This window comes from Acinonyx jubatus, chromosome E3 (genome assembly GCF_027475565.1).
Source record: "Acinonyx jubatus isolate Ajub_Pintada_27869175 chromosome E3, VMU_Ajub_asm_v1.0, whole genome shotgun sequence".
NCBI lineage: Eukaryota > Metazoa > Chordata > Mammalia > Carnivora > Felidae > Acinonyx > Acinonyx jubatus.
In genome coordinates, this window is record NC_069398.1 from 26525936 (window position 1) to 26549411 (window position 23476).

General features: G+C 57.4%; 2 protein-coding genes and 1 long non-coding RNA gene across 4 annotated transcripts in view; 1 reads left to right on the forward strand and 2 right to left on the reverse strand.

Annotated features, from left to right (window-relative positions):
* Positions 1-274: 274 nt before the first annotated feature.
* On the reverse strand, positions 275-2654 carry FZD9 (frizzled class receptor 9). The gene has a single exon (XM_027041960.2). The coding sequence runs from the start codon at positions 2402-2404 to the stop codon at positions 629-631; it is 1776 nt and encodes a 591-aa protein (XP_026897761.1). The 5' UTR covers positions 2405-2654; the 3' UTR covers positions 275-628.
* A 122-nt stretch (positions 2655-2776) lies between these two features.
* FKBP6 (FKBP prolyl isomerase family member 6 (inactive)) overlaps positions 2777-23476 on the reverse strand; it is a 77739-nt gene continuing 57039 nt past the window's right edge. Inside the window, exons 9-13 of one of the 2 annotated variants that reach the window (XR_008294571.1) lie at positions 17727-17916; positions 14675-14944; positions 11104-11253; positions 4480-4877; positions 2777-3057 (exon numbers count right to left, since the gene is read on the reverse strand). The gene's annotated coding sequence lies outside the window, so the exon portion shown is untranslated. Of the gene's footprint in view, positions 3058-4479; positions 4878-8882; positions 11254-14674; positions 14945-17726; positions 17917-23476 lie in introns of those variants that run through there. The other variant, XR_008294572.1, reaches the window with a different exon arrangement.
* On the forward strand, positions 9547-22602 carry LOC113594500 (uncharacterized). Its single transcript, XR_008294579.1, has 3 exons — positions 9547-9670; positions 12301-12355; positions 18393-22602. It is a non-coding gene; the product is annotated as an uncharacterized LOC113594500 (long non-coding RNA).

Here is a 23476-nt window from a genome sequence, read left to right on the forward strand (position 1 = left end):
GGTCACACTTTGGGAAGCGGGAACCCAGGACTCGGGCAAACAGGTTGCCCAAAAGAGCAAAGACTGGTGAGAGGGGACAACGCACACACACAGAATCTGGGACTTCTGCAAAGACAGCTGCTCCACAGGGACGTCCTCCTGACCGGAGGGGAGGCAGAGAATGGGGCTGGGGCCATGAGGCCAGCAGCCACCCAGCTCACCCCACCAGGGGGACTCCTACAGGACCCTCACTCTCTGACCTTACCCCCTTCCCAGCCCACAGAGGACTCAGCAGTGCCACACGGGGGTTTATTCCAGTCACAGCTTCCAGAGAAACTCAACAATAAATTACATCATTAAATAAACTCCCTGCTGGACCACGCCCCCTTCTGCCCCTCCTCCTCTCCACCTGCTCCCCCAGGACCCTGTGGGGACCTGGCCAGGCCCGCCCCCTCCACTGGGCCACAGGGGAGTGAGCCTCACTGGGTCTCTGTGAATGAGGGTGGAAGGAGAGGCTCCACGCCCTGGTCCTCGGCCCCTCGCACTCACTTGCCTGACCTTGACAGCTGGGCAGCTGCTAGTCAGCTGTCTCCTCCAGAGGGAGGGGGTGAAGGAGGGGGCAACAGCCGCCCCACACAGGCCTGTGTCCCTAGAGGTGCGTGGGGTTCTCCAGAGAAGGGTCCGTCTTAGTCATGTGCAAGACCACGGTGGGGGCCTTATAGTGGCAATGGGTGCCACGGCCATAGCCCCCGGGAGCCCGGCAGGCCTTTGCCCGGGCCCGGCCAGCTGCCATCTTGCGGTGGCACAGGCTCTGCCAGGTCTGGAAAGTCTTGGAGCTCCACACCCAGACACCGCTGGTGATGCCCACCACCAGCGACATGAAGATCTTGAGCATAAAGACAGCCACGGTGGGCACCGACCCCCCTTGTAGTGAGCAGTCCCTCCGGCCCCCGGGCATGGTGGCTGCCAGGCAGGGTTGCTCTGTGGCCCGAAGGCGCCAGAAGTCCATGTTGAGGCGTTCATAGACATAGCACACAATGACGCAGGTGGCAGGCACCGTGTAGAGGATGGAGAAGACCCCAATCTTGACCATGAGCTTCTCCAGCTTCTCCGTGTTGGTGCCCCCTGTCTTCATGATCTTGCGGATGTGGAAGAGGGCCACGAAGCCGGTCAGGAGGAAGCTGGTGCCCAGCACCAGGTAGCAGGAGAGGGGAACCAGCACAAAGCCCGTCAGCGCGGCCGCATCCATGCTGGCCACGTAGCAGAGCCCGGTCAGCTCGTCGCCCGCCACCTTGCGCAAGGTCAGGATAACGATGGTCTTGAGGGCCGGCAGGCCCCAGGCCGCCATGTGGAAGTAGCTGCCATGGGCCTCGATGGCCTCGTGGCCCCACTTCTTGCCGGCTGCCAGGAACCAGGTGAGTGTCAGCACCACCCACCACAGCGAGCTGGCCATGCCGAAGTAGTACAGCAGCAGGAAGACGAGCGTGCAGCCCGTGTTCTCCAGCCCCTCCTGGATCACGTACAGTGCTCCTGCCTCCTGGTCGCACGCCACGCTCTGGGCGCCGGCCACCGCGCGGATGAGGAAGGCCAGCGAGTAGACGTTGTAGCACATGGACAGGAAGATGATGGGGCGCTCGGGGTACTGGAAGCGGTGGGGCTCCAGCAGGAAGGTGAGCACGGTGAAGGCCGTGGAGAAGAAGCACAGCGCCGACCACACGGCCATCCAGACGAGCGCGAAGTCCTTGTCGCGCCGCGACCAGAACACCTCGACGCCGGACCCGCAGCGCGGCGCGCACGAGCGGCTCTTCTCCACGTACTGGAACTTCTCTGGGTTCTCGCAGGTGCCGCCGCCGCCCGGGCCGGAGGCGGGGTCGCCGGGGGGCCTCGCGGGCCGGGGCGCCACGGGCAGCATGCCCAGGCCCTTGTGGGGCTCCGCAGGGCCGGCCGTGGCGTTCTCGGGCGCCTCCATGCAGAGCGCGTGCGGGTCGTTGCGCGTGGGCAGCCGGGCGCAGTCCAGCGAGTCCGGCCAGCCGAAGTTGAACTGCTCCATGATGGGCGCGCAGCGCAGGCGCGCCTGCTCGCACATGGGCCGGCAGGCGGGGATGGGCGTCGAGACCTGGTCCGTGCACATGGGCGCGTACAACGAGCACAGGAAGAAGCGCAGGTGGCTGTGGCAGCCGTACTGCACGAGCGGCGCGAACTCGGCCAGCTCGGCGGCCGCCTCACCCTGCGACGTGTGGCCCAGCAGGTTGGGCATGCGGGTCAGGTTGTAGCCGATGCCGCGGCACATGGGGATCTCCACCGCCTGGCAGGGCGCCGGCCCGCGACCGCGCTCCGGATCGAAACGGCCGATCTCCAGCGCCGCGCCGCCCGCCGCCAGCAGCTGCCACAGCAGCAGCGCCCGGCGGAGCGGCGGCACGGCCATCCCGGGCGGCCCCGGCCGAGGGCGGGAGGGCGGCCCCGGCTCACTCGGGCCGCGCCGTCCGGCGCCCCCGTGCCCGCCCGCCACGTCGCGGGGCGCTGGCCATCGCCGAGCCGCCCGCGTGCGTCCGGGCGCCCCGGCAGCGCGCAGGGAAGCCGCCCGAGGGAGAGGAGGCGCCGAGCCCGCTGAGCTGCCACAGCCGCTGCCACTCGAGCGGCCGTGGAGCCAGAGCGGGCGCCGCCTCCCGGGGCCGCCGCTACAAGCCTCGGGGCGGGGCGCCTGGCGGACACGCCCAGAGGCGGGCCCTCCGCGCGCCGGGCACGCCCCCCGCCGGGCTTTAAAGGCGCCGCGTCTCGCAGCCGCGCCGGGGCATAGGCGAGTCCCGGCGGTATGGGCTGCACGTGCGCCCTGGACACGCGCGCTCACACTCGGTGCTTCCCCTTCCCTTGCTTTCCCCGCTCTCCCAGCGACTCGTGTCGAAGTCGAAGACTTCCCCACCCTCCACCCCGGGTCGCCTCTCTTTACCCCCCGCGGCAGACCATTGTTAGAGGCCTCCACGCGTTGGGAAGCCTCCGGCTTGTATTCCAGTGCTTCCTGTGCCTTCACCAGTTGTATGTGAGTTTTGGGCTCTTCTCCCTCAGCCTCAGTTTCCTTTTCTGTAAAACAGGCAGATAGATAATCCTGTAAAAACAAGCACACATACTGCTTATGGGTCACGCTGCACACTTGACTTCATTGGTCTCTACTCCTCAATCCAGGTGGGGAAACTGAGGCTCAGAGGAGTCACATACCCACGGGTATGAAGCTATTAGGTGTTGCATTTGTTACTGTCTCCGAACTTATTTTTCTTGTTTTGTTTTCTTGTTGTTTTTAAGATATTAATTTTTTTAAGTAATCTTAAATGAGTAAGGTCCGAACTTACAACCCCGAGATCAAGACTCGTGCTCTACCAATTGCACCAGCCAGGCGCTCTCCCCACCCCCGTACTGGTTTCATAAGGTTGCTGCGCTCCCCTGGGGGACACAGGCTCCGCCCCTCCCCCCCCCCCCAGGGTGCCACCTGGCCACCTCTGGGACACCCTTAGAAAGTGCTTCCCTTAGAGCTGAAAGACTGGGCTTTTTATTGATTGATTATTTTTTAAAATTTATTTTTGGGAGAAGACAAGCAGGGGAGGGGCAGAGAGAAGGGGACAGAAGATCCAAAGTGGCTCTGTGGCTGACAGCAGTGAGCCCGATGTGGGGCTCGAACTCACGATCCGCAAGATCATGACCTGGGCCGAAGTTGGAGGCTCAACAGACCCCCCAGAGCGTCACCGAGGTGCTCCATGGACTTTGGGCTTTTTAAATCAAAGTATAATTGACACATAACCTCATACTAGTTTCACATGCACAGCATGACTCGCTGTTTGTGCACATTGGGAAATAATCAGCCCCCACGTCAAGTGGTCACCATCTGGCATGGTACACAGTTACACATTTTTTTTCACCAGTGATGAGAACTTCCAAGATTCACTCCCCACCGCCCTGCCAGTCCCCGGCAGAGCCCTGTTCTCCTTCCTGTGCCTGCAGAGCAGAGGGGCGATACACAGCAACGTCCCATGGGTACCTTAGGAGTCCACCTCATACCCTCCTCACCTAAACCTGAGAGCCATCAGGATGACATGAGACTGTTACCCCCCTGCTTCCATGGGCAGCTCCTCAACCACGGGGAGCGAGGAGGACCGTCCTCGTGGTACAGATGGGTTTACCAGTGCACAGTGCGGTATCTGTGACCCCCTAAGGGTGTGGCTCAGTCCCCCCGTGACAATGAGTGAGATCTGGAACTGCAACCCCTGAGCGGCCTACCCCGCCCCACCCTGCCTGGGGTTGTTGGGGGCCACTTGGAGTCCCAGAGCACCTGTGTCTGCCCTGCCAGCTTCCCACCATGGCTCCCAGAGAAGCTCTGCAGGGAAACACAAATGCCACCCAGCAGACCACCCACGGGGCTCTGCTCTGGTCTGGGACTCACTTAGAGACTATGGTCCCACCCCCACCCCAGGCCCTGCCCCGTCTGTCCTCACCCCCTTGACTTAGACGTACCTGGAAAACTCAGACTCCACAGGTCCAGACGCACTAGCAGCTGCTCAGGGTGCTGAGAGATAGGCTGAGGGAGAGACCTGCCCTGCAGGGGGGCTGGGAGAGGGGCCCAGGACCTCCCATGAACGATGCAGGCCCTGGGCCAGGCACTTCACACAGTGGCCTTTCTAACCCTCCTAACAGTCTTGCAAGGACTTCTGTAACCATTTTACAGATGAGGAATTGAGGCACAGGAAACCCTAGATAATTTGCTGGGATTACACAGCTCGGAAGGATCAGGGTGGGCGTTCAGGCTCTTCCACGGCATGAGGCTGCCTATCACCAGCAGAGGAAGGGCACCTGCCCCTTGTGGCACGTGGTGGGGACTCAGGCTGGTGCACTCACACCGTGTAGAGACTTGCCTGCAGGGAAGGGAGAAGGAAAGGTGGGGGGCGCTCTGTGTTGGGTGTGCACCCAGCCTCATGCTCTCAGAGTGGCCCCGTGAGATTGGGCATCCGTGGAGGGGCACACAGCCTTGTGGCCAGCGCATAGCGTGCACTCAGCCCACCTGAGCCACGACGGGTGCGGCTACAAGCTCCCGACCTTCCCAAGGAGGTAGGGTATCTTGCAAAAAAAGGACCTGGCATTGACCCCCTGGTCAAGGATAACAGTTTCCCAAAATGTCAGCAGCAGCTTCCCATTGCCCAGGGTGAAGCCCACACTCCTGGGGATGAAGCCCTTCCAGGCGCAGCCCCCAACTCGCCTCTTCATTTCCTGCCGTGACTTCCCCCGCCCACTGTATCCCCCCCCCCCCCACCTCCCCACCCCCTCAATGGAAGCACCAAGCCACATCCTGCCATCATGCCTCCAATCTCCCCAGACCAGGAGGCCTTTCTCTCCTGCCCTGCTTGGCACAACCAGCCTCCAGCATCACCTCGCAGGGGCAGTCCCCCAGCCCAGCTCTCCTAGATGGGGCTGGAGGGTCTGCTCTTTGGGCCCAGGGTCCTTGTCCCCACACCGTGCACTCACAGTTAGCCCTCCATCCATCCCCACTCCACCCTAATACCAGCAGCTGCTCGAGGACCTTGGGAACATTTTATTTCTCTGTGTGTCTGGCCTCCAGGAGGCAGAGGTGCATGAATGATAGCGGGGGGGGGGGGGGGGGCCCGCGTCAGGGTGTGTGTAGGAGGTGGGGGCTCCAGAGGTGCCCCTCTGCTGGCAGCCGGGTGGGGAGGCTGAGGCCGGTGGAGGCTTTTCCCACCACCAGCCCTGGCCTGGGAGCCAGGTTTTTTGTGCTCCTGTCCCCCAGCAGGGCGGAGAGGAGTCTTGGGGCCCTTCCTATGTAGCAATGGGGGAGAGGGCGCCCCAGGAGCTGGGGGATGCCTGGACTCTCACCATGGCAACAGCTGCTCCTGGGAAGCCAGAGGTGGGGGTGTGGAAGGGCCCCTCCCCCATGCAGATGCTGCCTGGAGAGAAGAGGCCTCTTGGGCCGCCTGCCCACCCACCCGGCTTTGTCACTCGATCTCCCTCTTTACAAAGGCAGAACAATACCCGAGGGCTCCCTGAAAGGGAGACTATGGACTGGGAGGAGGGGGATTACCATCAGTGCCCACCCCCATTCCTGCTTCACTGGGCAGAGGGGCCGGAGACAGGGGCGAGGGGGTAGTGGAACCCTCTCTCAGCTCCTCCCTGGAGAGGCCTTCCTTCCTGGGGGTCCTGCACACGTGGGAAGGGACACCTCCCCACCTGTGTCCCCCACGCCCCTTTTGTCACCCTCGCCTGCACTCCCAGAGGCCCTTCTTCCCACGGTCTCCCTGACTATGGCCACATATCACTCCCACTGGACACTTGCTGCCCTGCCCTTCCCCAGCTTGGCTCTGACCCTGCCTCCTCCAGGACACTCCTCTGCTGGATGGCCCTGGTGCCTGTAGCTGTGCCCTCTTCCCCACCAGCCTGGGTGTCTTGGGTGCCTGGCCTGGACAAGCTCCCATCAAAGTTTGTTGAATGAAAAGCACGTTGTAATGAGGAGGGGGCCGGAGATCTTTCTGGAAGAGCCTGAATGCAAATGGGGCCTGAGGGCGGGGGAGGGGTATTGATTGGGCCCTGGAGCACAGAGGTGTTTGTGGGAGTAAGCAGGCCCATCCTGCAACTTCTCCGGGTGCCCAGGTGCCAGGACACCCTTCAGGGGGGCTGTCGCTGGTTGGGGAGGGCCCGCCAAGCTACAATGATGCCCCTGCTCCTGGGCAGGGGCAGGTGCAGAGTGACGCCACAGTCTGGGCAGGCAGAGGTGGGCAGTGCTGGGACAGGGGAGGCAGGGGCAAGGTAAGTGTGTGCGTTCGCACAGGGACATGCAGGGGCCTGGTTGCTTGTGTGTGTGTGCACGCGTGCCTGTGCACGGGGCAGGGCCGGCTGACACGCTCGGTGGTGCTCAGGGAATGGGCCCGCCTCCCTGAACCCTGGTTCTGACTCGATTTCCCTTTATGGGGGTGTCCAGGGCTGGCCTGGACTGTTCTATTCTTACTAAAGAAGAATTTAAAAAACTCCTTATTAGGGCATTTCCAGTTTTCACAACTGATCAGCATTAGAGGTGAGGAGAGAAGTAATCCTTTCCCCTCTCTTTACAAACCCAGCCCTCAGACAATCAACGTTAAGAGTTCAGGCACTTCTCAGGGTGCCTGGGTGGCTTAGTCGGATAAGCGTCCGACTTTGGCTTAGGTCATGATCTTGCGGTCGGTGAGTTTGAGCCCCACGTCAGGCTCTGTGCTGACAGCTCAGAGCCTGGAGCCTGTTTCAGATTCTGTGTCTCCCTCTCTCTCTGCCCCGCCCCCTCTTGTACTCTGTCTCTCTCTCTCTCTCTCTCTCTCAACAATAAATAAACATTAAAAAATTTTTTAAAAAAGTTCAGACACCTCTTCTGATACTTTCTTACTTTGCAAACACATACATGCATAGTTTAGTCTTTTCTTAGCTTTTGTTTTACTAAAATGGAATTAATATTCTACATTTTACACCTCATTTTCCTCACCTAAAAATCTATCATGGATACAGATAGATGGATGGATAGATGATTAAAATAAGCACAGCACAATGTCGATGGTGGAATCTACATTCTTGGTTCAACTTTCTGTTCATTTTAAAGTCTCATAATAAACTATTTGAAAATAGTCTGTCACGAATGTCTTCCTGCGTCGATACACAGGATCCAACCCATTACCCATTCTTCTTCTTTTTTTTAATTTTTAAAAATTTTTATTTATTTTTGAGACAGAAACAGAGCACGAGCCAGGGAGGGGTAGAGAGAGAAGGAGACACAGAATCCGAAGCAGGCTCAGACCCGACTCGGGGCTCAAACTCACGGACCGTGAGATCATGACCTGAGCTGAAGTCAGACACTCAACTGACTGAGCCACCCAGGTGCCCTTAACCCATTCTTCTTAACCATCACTCTGATTCCCACTGTGTGGAATTATTATAAATTATTTAGCTAATCCCCTTTAGACAGACATTTAGGTGGTTTTTGTTATGATTTCTATTACCATGCAGATAAATGAATGTATGTATCTATATTCAGGGTCTGCAAAAGGTGGTCCACGGGCCAAATCTGGACCCGCTGCCTGTTTTGTGAATAAAGTTTTACTGGAACAAAGTCATGCTCACTGGTTGACACAGAATCTGCAGTCTTTGAGCTACGATAGCAGAGGGCGTTGTGATAGAGACTACATGGCCCACAAAGCAGAAAATAGTTACTATTTGGCCCTTTATAGAAAATGTTTGTCAAATGCTGAATGTACTTGTGCTTTTATTTTTATAGCATAGAGTCTGAGAACTTGTTAGATCAACGGGTATATGAGGTTTTTTTTTACAGCATCATTGAGGTACATTATTGATGTGCAATTCACTATATTTAAAGTGTACAATTTTGGGGCATCTGGCTGGCTCAGTTGGTAGAGTGTGCAACTCTTGATCTCGGTGTTGTGAGTTTGAGCCCCACCTTGGGTGTAGAGACAACTTAAATAAAATCTTCAAAAAAATAAAGTGTACAATTTGATGACTTTTGACGTATGGATATACTTGTGGAATCATCACCGCAATCTACGCAGATAATGAGTATCTTCTGGTTAAAATGCAACTATCTTGCCGGGCATTAGCACATTCAAATGTTAATAACTAGTACATAACTGTTATATACAGTAACTGGCCAGTATAGTGTGAAACGAACTTAAAAATAAGTCCTGGGGTGCCCGGGGGGCTCAGTTGGTTGAGCATCCCACTCTTGGTTTTGGCTCAGGTCATGATCTCACGGTTCATGGGATCAAGCCCTGCGTTGGGCTGTGGTCAGAGCCTGCTTGGGATTCTCTCTCTCCCTCTCTCTCTCTGCCCCTCCCCACTCTCCTTTTCTCGATATAAATAAGTACATTTTTTTAAAAAAAAAGTGTATTTATTTTTGAGAGAGAGAGAGAGAGAGCGAGCAGGGGAGGGGCAGTGAGAGAGGGGGACAGAGGACCCCAAGCGGGCTCTGCGCTGACAGCAGAGAGCCCGACGCGGGGCTCGAACTCACGAACCATGAGATCGTGACCTGAGCCGAAGTCAGACACTTAACCGACTGAGCCACCCAGGCACCCCTAAATAAATAAACTTAAAAAAAAGTACCATATTTTAAGTATTCATTTACCTTTTTTTTTTTTTTTTTGGCGAGCTCTGTGCCCGAACTCAGGACCCGGAGATGATCAGGAGTCGCATGTTCTACCAACTGAGCCAGCTTGGCACCCCTAATTTATATCTTATTTGGTCCTCTTAACACCTTATGAGATGGCTCTTATTTTAGTTTTCATGGGCTTAGGGAGAGTTAGAGCTACTGGCTTAAGGGCAAGCAATAGTGCCAGGATTAAAAAATAATAATCGTGAATATATTCTTCACCCCCAAAAGTTGTCTTGTACCTTCTCTCCCCTTCCCAGGTGCTGGACTGCGGTCAGTACAGTTTGGTTTGCATTTAGTTTACATGAGTGGAATGTTAATGTGATTTTGTAGGAATCACATCTTTTGTCAGCAAATATTAACTGAGCACCTCCTTTGCGCCGGGAGCCTTTGCTCACACAGCACAGGCCGGGCTAGCCTGGCCGCCTGCTCTCTGGTGGCCCAGGGACAGCCCGAGTCGTAGACGGGAGAGCCACCACTGTGGTGTCAGCCGATTGCTGCGGTTAGAGAGACGCCAGGGTGCGTGTCAGAAGGTGATACATGAGCTGGGTCTCAAAGCTAAGTGGGAGCCAGGTAGAAGAGAGGGAAGGGTGTTCTAGACAGAGGGCACAGCCTTTGCAAAAGCTTTGGAGAGAAAAAGGCAGCAGCCTGCCAGGGTCCGTAGTGGAGGCTGGAAATCTGGGATTTACCGTTGGGCAACGGGGAGCCTGGGAAGATTTTAAGGGACGGCATGCTATGGGGGGCAAAGGACAAGCGTGGGCTCTGCGGCAGGGGGCGGGTGCAGGCAGGGACCCAAAGAGGTGACGAGTGCGAGTGCGTGAGTGTTGGAGAGGAAGGTGCTCTCACCGGGCCAAGGGAAGGGGAGAGGTATTTGAGGCAGAGGGTTGCAGAGCTATGAACAGGAAGCAGGCCCTCTCAGCGCAGGGACTCTGGGGTTGCTGCCGGGAAGAGGCATCCCTCCTCTGGGGAGCCCCTCGTCCTGTGTCCAGCCCCAAGCCCTGCTGGGGCTACTGCAGCCACCCTGGGGCCAGGGCGGCCGGGAGGCGCCCGCGGCTACTGAAAGCCGCTTTTGTGCGGCAGCTCCAGCTCCTGTTTCGTTGACGTTGGAACCTGCTGCTTATTTATCCAACTTGAAGGGAAATTCAGCAGCAGCGGAGGGGAAAAAAATAACCTCAGCTGCCGAGCAGGGAGGAAGGAGGGCCCCAGCCCGGCCCCTGCTGCCTCTGCCGCCCTGCCCAGCGCAGCCGGGGGCCTCGGGTCCAGGCCCACAGGCTGTCCCGGCAGTGGACGGGCCTCGTGCTCCCCGGCCCGGGTTCTCCCTTGGCTCCAGGGCCCAGGACCACCCCCCCTCTGAAGCTGCGGTCTGCAGGGCTGGCCTCTGGGGCTTCCCCAGGGAAAGTCACCTGCCTGTGGGGCAAGTGGGCCCTGACCACCAAGGGTCTCACCTCCTTACTCCGCCCCTGCCTGGGGAGGCTCCAGGCTGGACGGTCCTGAGCTCCTGAATGTGTTCTGGAGCCTTCCTCCTGCCCCGCCCCAGCCCCCGCCTCCGGGGCAGCCAGCATAGGAGCCTGGCTCTAGGCCACACTGGCCTCTCAAGGTGTGAGGGCAGAAGCCTGACAAGGCCTGTCAGATGCAGAAGCATGACCTTTAGCCACTCCGGACCGTGGCCTCCCTCAGCCAGGGACGGACGTGTGGAGGAAAAGGTGTGGACGCTGCCCCCAGGCCCCCCCCCCCCCCCCACGGCCCAGGGAGGGCCTCCCACTGCTTCACAGCCCAGACTGCCTCCCCTTCCAGGCTCCAACTCTTTCAGATTATGGTCCCAACCACTCCCTGTGTCCTGTGAGGCCCTTTCATACCCATGACCTTATTTGCCCCATTTTACAGATGAGGAAACTGAGGCTGAGTGGTCAGCTGGACCTTGGGCCAGACACTTGGCCTATGCCCTGCCTTACCTCTCTGCCTTAGGTCACCCCACCAGGGAGTCCCCGCGTCCATGGCCCCGTCATTGTGTCTCTCCCAGCTGCGGCACAGGCAGGGAGGATGTCCCTCCACCTTGGTCCCTCCTTGGTCCTCGCCGGTTGCTTGTCCTTCCTGGGTGTGCTCTGGGGAGAGGCAAGGGGAGCATTATCCCACGAGAAGGACAGAAGCCCCCTTCCCATACGTCTTCTCCTGTGGCCTGTACTACCATTTCTGCAGGCATCCCCACCCCCCTGGGGCAAACCACACGTGGATCTTTGACGCCTCTAGGCCGCACGCAGGATGCTTCAGAACACAGTTTCTGGATTCAGCTGCCTGGGTTCAAACCGTGCTCTGCACCTGTCATCTTACCTAATCTGTGCAGCCTCCCTGGGCTTGGGCCACATTTTGGCTCAGGACAACCCTCTGCTGACTGTGGACTCTTCATCACCATTGCTTTCTGATTATTCTTTTTAAAGAGAAAGAAACAGAATATATATAATTTATAATCACACATATTTTAAAAACTAGCATTATGTTCTGTGCACACTTTCGAGTTTACTCAATAGAAAGTGAAATGGGACGCCTGGCTGGCTCAGTTGGCAGACCGTGAGACTCTTGATCTCAGGGTCATGAGTTTGAGCCCCATCTTGGGGGTAGAGATTACAAAAAAATAAACTTTAAAAAAAAAGTGAAAATCCAGGGGCGCCTGGGTGGCTCAGTCGGTTGGGCAGCCGATTCGGCTCAGGTCATGATCTCGCGGTCCGTGGGTTCGAGCCCCGCATCGAGCTCTGTGCTGACAGCTCGGAGCCTGGAGCCTGTTTCAGATTTCCCTCTCTCTGACCCTCCCCCATTCATGCTCTGTCTCTCTCTGTCTCAAAAATAAATAAACGTTAAAAAAAAAAATTTAAAAAAAAAAAAGAAAATCCAGGGGCGCCTGGGTGGCTCATTTGGTTAAGCGTCCGACTTCGGCTCAGGTCATGATCTCATGGTTCGTGGGTTCGAACCCCACATTGGGCTCTGTGCTGACAGCTCGGAGCCCGGAGCCTGCTTCGGATTCTGTGTCTCCCTCTCTCTCTGTCCCTCCCCAGCTCATGCTCTCTCTCTCTCTCTCTCAAAAATAAACATTAAAACATTTTTTAAAAAAGTGAAAATTCACATTCTTCATGCCTTCTCTTCCCCCTCTCTGGAAGGTTCCCTGTTGGCAGTGGGAGGTGTGTCTATCCAGACTCAAAGACATTCTTACAGGTGAGTAAAATTGGGGTGCTTTTGTTTACTTATCATACTTCCGTGATTTTTTTAAAAGGTAGCATTTAAAAAATTTATTTATTTATTTATTTTGAGAGAGAAAGACAGAGCATGGGAGGGGCAGAGATAGAGGGAGAGAGAATCCCAAGCAGACTCTGCACTGCCAGGGCAGAGCCCAACACAGGGCTCGAACCCACAAACCACGATATCATGACCTGAGCTGAAATTACGAGTCAGACTCTTAACCGACTCAGCCATCTAGGCACCTCACTTTTGTAATTTTTTAAATGATTTTTATTTTTAAGTAATCTCCACATCCAGCATGGGGCTCGAACTCATGACCCCGAGATCAAGAGTCACATGTTCCTCCAACTAAGCCAGCCAGGTGACCCAATACTTTTGTAATTAAAGTGATACATGCATATAGTTGTTTTTTGTGTTTTTTTTTAACTGAGATATAATTTACGTTCAGATGCACAAGTCTTGTGTGTTCAGCTTGACCAATTAGTAACAAAGTGAATATGGGGGCGCCTGGGTGGCTCAGTCGGTTGAGCATCTGACTCTTGATTTTGGCTCAGGTCACGATCCCAGGGTTGTGGGCTCGAGCCCCACACTCAGCACAGAGCCTGCTTAAGATTCTCTCTCCCTCTGCCCCTCTCCCCTGCTCGCATGCTCTCGCTCAAAAATAAAAAAGTTAAAAAACAAAAAAATCCCAGAGTGAACACGGCCCTGTGACCACCACCCAGATCAAGAAACAGAGCATGTGTGCTCCCCCCCACCGCCCCCCGCCCCCCCCCCCCCGAGGGCTGCTTCGTGTCCCCTTCCAGCCAGACGCTCTGCTGTTCTTGTTGCTTGTGTCTCAGCTCTGCTGCACCTGTTCTGGACCGTCTTATAAATGGGATCCTACGGTATTTGCTCTTTGTGTCTGGCTTCTTGCGCTCGGCGTGGTGTCTATGCGACTCCTCTGTGTCATTGTGAGTCTCTGTGATTTGTTTGCTCTTATTGCCGAGTGGGGCTCCGCTGTATGGACATGGCACAGTTTGTTCTGGTGACCGACATCTGGGCCGTCTCCAGTTTGGGGCTTGCTTATAGATGGCACGTACATCTTATAGACTGAGTGTCTGTGTCCCCCCCAAATTCCTGGGCCAAAATCCAACCCTCTGTGTGCAGGTAACGTAACGAGGTGGGGTCTTTGGCAGCTGACAGGTCATGAGGGTGGAGCCCCATGGGTGACACTAGCATGATTTTTGTTTGTTTAATCTCTACAGCCAATGCGGGGCTTGAACTCACGACCCTGAGATCAAGAGCCGCTCGCTCTTCTCACTGAGCCAGCCAGGCGTCCCGAGACTAGCGTCTTTATACAAGCTACGTGCACCAACGTGGTGAATCTTAAATCGTAAGGCTGAAAGAACCCAGGGCCAGCAGAATACCTACTGTTCGTTTAGACAAAGCCTGGAAACAGGCGAAAGTAAATTAGATTGCTATTTAAAACTATTTTTTTTTCAATACTTATTCATTTTTGAGAGACAGAGAGAGAGAGGGGAGGGCAGAGAGAGAGAGCGAGAGAGAGAGAGAAAGAGAGAGAGAATCTGAGGCAGGCTCCAGGCTCTGAGCTGCCAGCACAGAGCTTGATGTGGGACGCGAACCCATGAACCGTAAGGTCATGACCTGAGCTGAAGTCAGATGCTTAACCGACTGAGCCACCCAGGTGCCCCGGTTTGCTATTTTTGATAAATGTTACAGAAATGCAAAGCAGGTGACATCATAATTGGTAAGTAGATGTGGCAGTCATGCAGGGACCGGGAGTTGGTTACGTTCGGGAAGGGCAGGACAGGGCTCTGGGACTGGCAGTGAGTGTCCCTCTCTTGGCCGGGTGGCGTCACACAGGTGCTCATCTGATAACAAGTTTCAGTGCGAACACCTACATTTGGGGCACGTTTCTGTGTGTTAGGTTTTCCCACGGAAGAAGGAAAGAGGCACGAGAAGTATATGAAGGGAAATCCAAAAGTCCCCATCCCTCTCCCCCCTGCAGGGTTGACATGGTGGGACTCACTCTGTTTCCTTCCGGAAACTTCTATGCACTCACCTCCCTCCATGCACATGTATACAGAACAACGGGTGTTTTCTTGTGTTCCCCTTCAAAGATGTAGGTACCATTCTACAGCTTTTTTTTTAACTGGATGGGTCTCGGGCCCTTTCAAAGCTCAGTCTGCCCCCTGAGTAACCGTGGCTCAGCATTTCACACAGCATGAAAATATTCTAGCTGGACTGGATGAGTAATAGTACCCACTGCCTGGGGTGTTTCCTCAGTTTCCTTACCTGGAAATGACAGGAGCTGTGAAAGGAGATTAACTTGAGGTTCAGATGGGTCCATACAGGAAGAGCCGCTCCTAATGGTGTGGGACACACGTCCGTGCCCCCAGCATCGGCTGCGCAGGACTCGTTGGTTTGAATGATTGCGAACGTGTCATTTGCTTTAATAGCTAGAAGGGCAGGTCCTCGTGTTTTTTCCTCTGGATCATCGTCTTGGCTCCTTCTTGCTCACTTTCTCTTCTAGAAGAACTGTGTCATCTACTTCCTTAAGTAGTCCTATAGGATTTAGAGATTACTTTATTGAAGTTATAGACTAATTTGGGGAAACTCACACTTTTACAATATCGAGCCCACCCATCTGGAAGCAGATTATCTCTCTTTATATTCTGGTCTTTTCCTTCCTTCGTTCCTCCCTTCCTCTCCTGCTTCCTTCATCCCATACACATTTACTGAGCACCTGCTATGGCCCACATCTGGGGACACAGTGAGGACCCAGACCCAGTCGCGGCCGGAAAGGCTGATGATCCATTCGGAGATTAGTGCAGATAGGTACACGCGCGTGCGCACACACACACAGACACACACACAGACACACACACACACACACGCTGGGTGATGTGGGGCTGTGAGGGCCTGCAGGTGTGGGGGCACAGAGCCATGCCCCGAGTGGCAGGGTGGAGGGTGGTAACTTAGCTGGGAGGGGCAGTCCTAGGTGACTCCTGTACACATTTCTTGTCCCAGGTCTTTATCCCCATTCTGAGCCCCCTCAGACTCTCTTCCAGATGGAAGGACATGTTCATCCAAAAGCCCCACTGAGTGTTGGTGGGGGAGGTCCCCCCACATCCCTTGTCTCCCCACATCCCATCATTGGTGTGCTGGGGCCTAAGGGCAGGTGGGGCTGAGTGTGCAGGGCCCTGAGTGTCTTGACCCAGAAAGTAGTAGGGAGCCTCTGCAGAAGACCGTAGAGATGGGGTGCCATTCTCGGACCGGCACTCTGGGACCTGGGGGAGGGAGCTGTGGCCTGTCAGGGCTGCACGAATAGGGAGGAAGGGAGTGTGCGGCTACAGACAGGGAGCCACATGAATGAACGAATGAACGATCAGCCCCCATGGACGCAGTCTGCTGGTAGGGAAGAGTCCAGAGCTGGGGAAGGGCCAGCCCTCCCCGAGTGCCCCCACGGTGACATCAACCTCCACACCGGCTTGGCCCTCATCAGCCAGGGCAGGGCTCTGACCACAGGACTCTCCAGCCTGCAGGCTTCTCCGCAGGGAGGCCTGAGGTTGGGCCAGCTGCCTGGCAGGAATTGGGACCAGGGAGGGGAGGCTAAGGGCAGGACGTCCCCACCACGGAGGGGTGGCATCTGCTTGGGAAGGGGAGGGGGCGCCGTGGCCAGGCGGCTCCCGGGTGTCTCGCCTGACCTGGCAGGTAGGTGCCAGGAGGGCCCTAGGCCATAGCAAGGGGCCGCCCCCTGCCCCGCATCCTTGCTGCGTCTGCTCCCAGGAGGGGTGGGGACACGGCAGCCCCCGGCCCGCCCCCGCACAGAAGCCCTTTCATGGACGGCTGGCTTGGAGCCCCACGCCTCCTTCCTGCCGGGCCCCCACGCAGATCCCCCTCTCTGGGCTCCCGCGGCAGGCCCAGGGTGGGGAGCAGCCGGGCACGGAGCACAATGTGGCTCCTTGTTCCCCAGCCCGGCCGAGCCTCCTGGAATTGGCCCATTTCCTGCCTGGGCCGTGGGGCCTTTTCCAAGGTAAATAAACAAATACAGAGAAGTTGGGGCCTGGGGTGGAAAGCGGGGTGTTGGGGTTTTCTTTCCGCCCCCAACCCCAACCCCATGGCCGTAGTTGCTGTGTGGCCGCAGGGGCAGAACAGAAGGCTGAGCCCCCACCCCCGAATTTTTTTGGCCCCAGAGAGAACAGGACCCACTGAAGATTTGGGCCTCCCAGTCTCCCCAGGTCCTGCCCTCACTCAGGGCTGCCCCCAGAGAGGAAGCAAGGAGCCAGGGACCCCCGGCAGGGGTTCCCAGGCAGGGGACAGGCAGCAGAGGTGTGGAAAGAGCTCTGCAGTGGATGGCTGTCCCCGGGCTCCTGTACCCTCTGTGCCACCTCGGGGGGCTGTGTCCTTGGGGAAGGAAATGGCCTCCAGCTGCAGAAAGGGCTGGCAGGGGTGGGGGCCTGGAGGGCCGCAAGCCCCTCGCTGGGCTGCCTGACCTGGACAAGTCACAGCTCCCAGGACTGGGGGGAAGGAGACTCAGGGCCCGTGCCCCAGTGGTCCCGGTTCTTTTGTCCAGATGTGAGGGGAGTGGCAAGATCAGACCCTGCCTCCCCCAGCTTCCCCCCCCCCCCCACACACACACGTGCAGGCTGAGCCCACCTTGAGCTGTGGGGATGAGAAGGACACAGAGCAGGGAGTGGGGGCTGCACGCAACCCCTCGCACTCCTCCCCACCCCGTCTTCTGCCTGCTCCCACCTGGTGCCCATAGAGAAGGCCCATCGGGTGGCACCTACTTCCTGAAACCGATCCTTCACATTTGCTTCCACAACCTCAGGCCCCGAATCCTGCCTTCCTTCACTTATGTTCCCTTAAAAGACATATACCCCACAGCACAGCATGCCTGATGCCAATGGGGAGCCCCCTGGGGTGCGCGAGGCACGGTCCGCTCCACCTGCGGGTCTAGAAGTCTCCCCAGGAGGGCCGAGATGGGGGAAGCAGACAAGTGATAAGGTCCCTGCCCACATGGAGCTTCCGTTCCAGAGTCCTCCAAAAAGGCATTTGGTCCCCTGACCTTGACCTGCGTGTGCTGGGTGTGCCTCAAACTTTCCCATTACTTCCGAATGCTGGCAGGGCAGCACCTTCCCCACCACCGCCCCCCCCCCCAACCCCCCAAGGACCTCTCTCATTTGTACGAGGTGGCTGCCAAATTCCCATTTCCCACCCAGCCTGCCCTCTGAGTTCCGACATCCAACTGAGTGCCTGGCATGTGTCTCTGCTAGGACAGCCCACGCACACAGCAAGTAGAACAGGGTTCTTGTCTTTCCCTCACCCCCACCTGCCCCTCTACCTCTCTTCTTGTCCTCACTGCAGCCGGTGACGTCACATCCAGCCAGGGGTTTGTGCTCAGAAACCTGGGAATACTTGGATTCCCAACGCCCAGTTCATCATCAGCCAGTCCAGGGAATATCCTGAATCCCTTCCGTTCGTTGTAATCACACCACCTTATTGGACGTGGTTTGTTTGCCCAACGAATTACTCTGTAATACCCAGACAACAGACCCTTTAGGGACAGATGGATTTTTCTCTCTGACATATTGACTTCAGCCCGGTCCCATGTGGACACATTCAGACTAGTGGAGCTCAGTCTGAAGCTGGGGCTCCGTCTGTTCTCAGGGTGTGTGGCCCTGAGGCCGGTCCGGGTGTCCACCATCTGTGGCTGGGCCCTCCTCTCCCCCGTGTGCGGGGACCAGTCCTCCCGGCAGGGTCACCAGGGGAGGAAGGGGTAGGGGAGCTCCGCCCAGGAGGGGCCCAGCACGCTGTCAACGTCCCTGCTAGCAATGAGGTTGGCTACAAAGAGGGTCTCGTGTAAGTCCGTGCCCTGGAGAGCCGGGGCGAGCTGACCCTCCATGGCTGAAGCAATAAGGCCCGGGCTGTGTGTCCGGGCTGGGCCGGATAAGGTTCTAGGCAGCGGAATCTACACTCTCCTGGCGCGCCTGTTCCCTCCCGTCCGCAGCCGGGACACCTGGGCACATCACCCGCAGCCCTGGTCTGACGCCCCCAACCTCCACTCCACAGAGCGGATCTCCCACCGCCCGGCACTGTTTTTGGCACAGTCCAGGTACGTGGCCACCTTGCCTGCCCTTGGCCTCGGCTGACCCTCACCACCTTGCCAGCCCGGGGCGGGCACGAGGGGGACGGAATGACAGAAGAGGGCAGGCTTGCGATTTAGAATCACCCCCGCCCTGCATAAACCCACCAGACCCCATGATGAATCGAACGTCACAGAGGACCAGGAGGGTAAAGACACAGAGTCCCTGAGGAGCATGCTGCTGGGCTGGAGAGACAGGAGTCTAGACGGTGCTGACCCTGGGGTGAATCAGAGTTGGGGGGGGGGGGGACCCGCAACCGGAAGCAGCTAACTCTGTGAGGGTTTAAGAATAAAATGCAAGAAAAACGAGAAGAAACGGCTCATTAATCACCTAAAATAAGTGTAGTCTTAGGTTTCTTTGCGGGGAAGAGGATGTCTGGCGTGAGTTTTTAAAGCTAAATGGGAGTTTCTCAGGCTGTTGGGTGGCAGTGGGGACAGGAAAAGGGAGCAGGTGCAAAGACCTGGAGGGCTGAAAGAATGTGGCCCGTTCTGGAAACAGTGAGTTCCACGTGTTTGTTAGTTACAGCGACAGAAAGGCAGTAGCCACTTCAACAACATAGAAGCTTCTCTCCCCATCCTCCCCGCCTCCCTTCTCATGGGAAAGTCCAGAGGGAGGCAGTCACCGCTAACTTGGTGGCTCAGCTCCATGAATTCCTCAGGGACCCAGGCTCTTTCCAGCTCACCACACATCCCTGGAATGCAGGTTTTGACCTCTTGGCCCAAGATGGCAGTTAGAGTCCCGGCCATCACACCCACATTCCAGGCGGTGGCATGGAGGAAGAGGTGAAGAAAAAAGGGGGGGAATATACATGCCAGTGTGCTGAAGGAAGGCTTTCAGAAGCTGACAGGTGACACTGTTTATAACCCGTTGGCCAGAACGTGGTTTGTAGCCACCCTAGCCACAAGGACAGCCAAGAGATTTTTCTGGGTGGCTGCATATCCAGCTAAAACTCAGGGGTTCAAATGCCATGGAAGAAGGGGAAGGAGGTATCAAGGGACAACCAGAGGTCTCTGTCTCTCTCCTCTGGCATGGCTGGATCCAGCTGTGGGGTCGGGGGACTAGAGAGGCGGGGAAGGTGGACCCCTGCCCCACGGGCGAGGGGCTGGCCCCAAGTGTGAAGCAAGAGAACGAACCGCTCAGACCTATTCTGGGGGGCAGTGACGTCAGCAGTGTGAGGGCTGTGTTAGTGTGGGGACGGGCAGGGGGTATCCTGTGTGTCTGCTCAGATGACTGATGAGGCTCCCTTCTAGTGGCTCTTAGCCTTTCATAGAGGAAAACAAACCCCATCTTTCTCAGAACCACCCCTTCCACACTCCTCTTCCCTCCCAGAGAGGATGGCCTGGATGCAGAGGGAGCGAGGGATGAAGGGGCCAGCCTTCTGCTGGCCTGGGGCCCGTGCTGGCACCTGCTGGGGTCTGCCGGCCTCCAGGATCCGGCCTGGCTTGCACCCCCTCCCACCCTTAGCTGAGGTGGCACCGTGGCCACCACAGATGTCTCTGTGGCTGACGGCTGGCTTTTAACCCTGGGACTCGTCCTGCAGGACCCACTCGGAGGGGCCTTGGAGAGCTCTGTGTCCAGGCTACCCCTGCCTGACCATGCTGGCCATCGTGTCCACTTTGATGTGGCTCAGTCCAAGGGGTTTCCTCCACAGTCCCAATGGCAAGAGAACCCCACCCCTGGTTCCCCTCTTCACTTATCCAGAAGCCCAGGTGGGGACATGCAATGTCGTCACTTGCTTTCCCACGAATCCCAGGTGCAGGAAGTGGGGGCCCCCGCCCCGCCCTCCTTCTTCTTGTCTGGATTGTTTTTCTCATCATAAACACTATGGTCCAGTGTCGTTCTCCAAGCCTGGACCTTGGTCAGTTACAGCGGAAGGTGCTGGCATTAAGTTCATTCCTTTTCAAGATGGCACAGTTGTGTGGTTGGATGCTAGACATCCTCCCCGTCTCCTCTTCCTCTTTGCATGGCCTTTCCCAGGACGTAGCTCAGAACTGCAGAAGAGCAGAGCGTATGAATAACGAAGCAGTTCCCTCCACCTCCCACCATCGAAGCAGGAGCCGGAAGGCTCTGGATGGAGCTGAGGTTGGGGGGGTGTCGTGGGGGGGCGGATTCTGCGACATCTGTCCCTTCTGCCGCCCCTTGCCCCAGAGCATCTCCATGATCCCGTCTCATCGTCCAGGGCAGATTGGGAAGCTAGTTCATGAGATTATCAGTTAGCGATGGTCACTCCCTTCCCCACCGCCCCCTTCCATGACAGGAGCATTAGGTTGGGCTCGGCCGTGACACGCCCCAGCCATCCCCTCCTTGTCCACAGAGGTTGAGGGACGTGTGGAGCCAGTCCTGGACCCGACTTGGAGCCAAGTCCAGCCGCCCGGCAGAATGAACAAGGAATAAATGCTTGTTGGTTCAAGCTTCTGGGCCTTCAAGCAGCTTGGTACACAGCATTATTGTGGCAATAGCCGACTGTCATTCTTAGGTGACCTCTGGGGCCCCTTGTAGCTCTTAGTATCTGTGACGGGACTAATCCTGGCCTTCTGTGAAAGGTTTGGATGCTGCGCTGAATGACCACGAAGGAACTGAGTGACCCAGGAGCTCACTGAGAAGCAGCCCTCCCTGCCTTCTTCCCGGCAGAGCAGAGGTGGGGTCCACGGATCAGTGCGGCCCCTGTGCCCCCCGCCCCATGACCAGGGTTTCTCAGAGGATGAGAATGATGTCAGACGCAGGCTGCCTGCCCTGAATATCTCCCTGTCCCTCTGGCCTGGGCTGAATCTCACATACATCAATCTAGAAGGTATGCATCTATGTGCCCATTTCAGAAGAAACTGAGGGACTTCCTAAGACCACGGAGCTGATCACGGAATAGCTCAGCCGGTGCTCCCGAGACTAGATTTTTCCATGATGAAGCACTACCTGCCCTTCTGGGAGCTGAAGGCAGGGAGCAGGGCAGGGACCAGTCGGGGCCCAGAAAGGCCCCTCAGGCACCTTCTCTGTCTGGCCTCCTACTTTCCGGGAAGGGACTCTGGTCAGGGGGGCACATCTTCAAGGAGGGGCCGTGTGTTTCTCAGTCCTGCCTCCCTCTTGCCTGGACCCCTCTCTCCTTCCTGTTACCCAGACTGGCCCTTGGAGGCAGCGTGAACCCCAAATTCAAGGCCTCTCTCCTCTTTCCCTCATCAAAGCCAGCACCCAGACAGCTGTCACTCCTGAAAGCATGTGAGGCCCTGGTGAGCGAGGAGAGCTGAGCCACCACAGGAGGAGGGAGGGCATTCTGAGGAGGCCACACGTGGACACGACCCAGTGAGGCTGGGAGGGAGGCAGGAGGGAGGCCACCCAGGACAGGGCCCGAGCTTCCTCTCCAAGCAAACACGAGTGTGGGGCCAGGTGTATTTATAACATAGCCCTGAAGGGGACCAGGCCTCACATAAATCATGCTATTTCCTTGGCAGGAGTAAAAATAGCCCCATGGCATCCTGCACATGCTTGTGCACGGAACAGAGCTGGCCGGCCAGGCTCCCCCACCCCCAGGCCCCGCCCTCTGGTCATGCTTCATTTGACCATCCGGACAGAGTTTCCACCTCCTCCTCCCCACCACGCACCAGGCTTGCTGCCTGCCCCTGGTCTCCACAGGAGGGGGTGCGGGGAGGGTCCCCCACCGCAGCTCTGTCCCCCAGGCCGAGACCGCTGACTTTCGGGCTGGCTCGGGTCGGCTGCAGAGGGGCCAGTGCACATCCTTGGCCGAGTCAGGTTGGGGAAGAGTCAGAGCTCGGTAGTCGGTGAGGAATGAGGGTCGGGTGCGGTGAGGGGCCTGCTGCACCACCCGGGCCTCCCCGGCAACCAGGAACAGAGAGAGGAAAGGAGGAACTTAAGGCGCCCTGGAAGCAGGGGTGAGGCTGGGGTGGGGACCCTCTGCCAGGGAGCCCCAAAGGGCGTCTGAGGCCTGCGTCGGAGGAATCTGGAGAGCTCCTCACAATGGAGGTTCCAGGCCCTGGACTCCCAGGAGTGGGGCCAGAAGTGCATTTTAAGCAAGGCCCCCATGGTCTTAGGCCTGCTGTCTCTGTGGTGGCCCAGGCCTCCCCTGATGCACGACCCCCCCCCCCCCCCCCCGCCACCGCCCCCTGCACAGGGCTGGAGCTCTGGGAGGTGTTAGACTGGGCAGGGTCCAGGCTCTCTCCTCGCCCCCCTCCCTTCCACCTCCTCCCTTCGGGCAGGCCAATGTGCCAGCTCTCTCTGGGTCAGCAGCAGCAGGGAAAAAGTGACCGGCTGGAAAAGTGACCTATTTGAGGCAAGATCACACCCCACCAGTGTCCAGGCCTCTCTCTGGGAAATCCACGCCTGGCGAGAGGTTGGGGAGAGGCAGCTCCCTGGGGGCTGAAGCGCTCGGGCCAGGTCTGGGAGGAGCCGAAGTGGGTAAGGGCCTGCTTGAGCTATTCACAATCACCTGCAGGGTGGACTTTCCCAGGCGGCAGTACCCCTGGAGCTGGGATTTGAACCTGGGTCTCTGGCCACCACCCACAGTCTAGGTCATGGTGGAAAACCCCAGATTCTTCCTTGTGTCCAAGCTCAGTGTTATTGCACAGCAGCCTTCGGTGTCTGTCTCTCGTGATGGCTAGGACATGAGCGTCGGGCACGGTGCCCTCCCCGCCCACTCACTGGGCTCTGCCTCTCTGGGGCAGCCTCTGCCCGCAGAACCTCACCCTGCCCCAGGTTCTTGCTTTGGAGAGACTCGCAGGCACTTCGTTCATCTAATTAGCCTTGGGCAGTGGTTCTGGCCACACCACGCCCTGGGAGATCTCGGAGGGGTCAGTCTTCTCTGAGTCTCCTTTGTACACCCAGCACATATTCAGCAGTCTCCGCCCACCAGCATCACAGTGGGGACTTGCTCGTTCATTCTACAGATGGTTACGGGGTACCTCCTATAGGGAAGGCAGTCTTCCAGGGCTGGGGCTCCGGC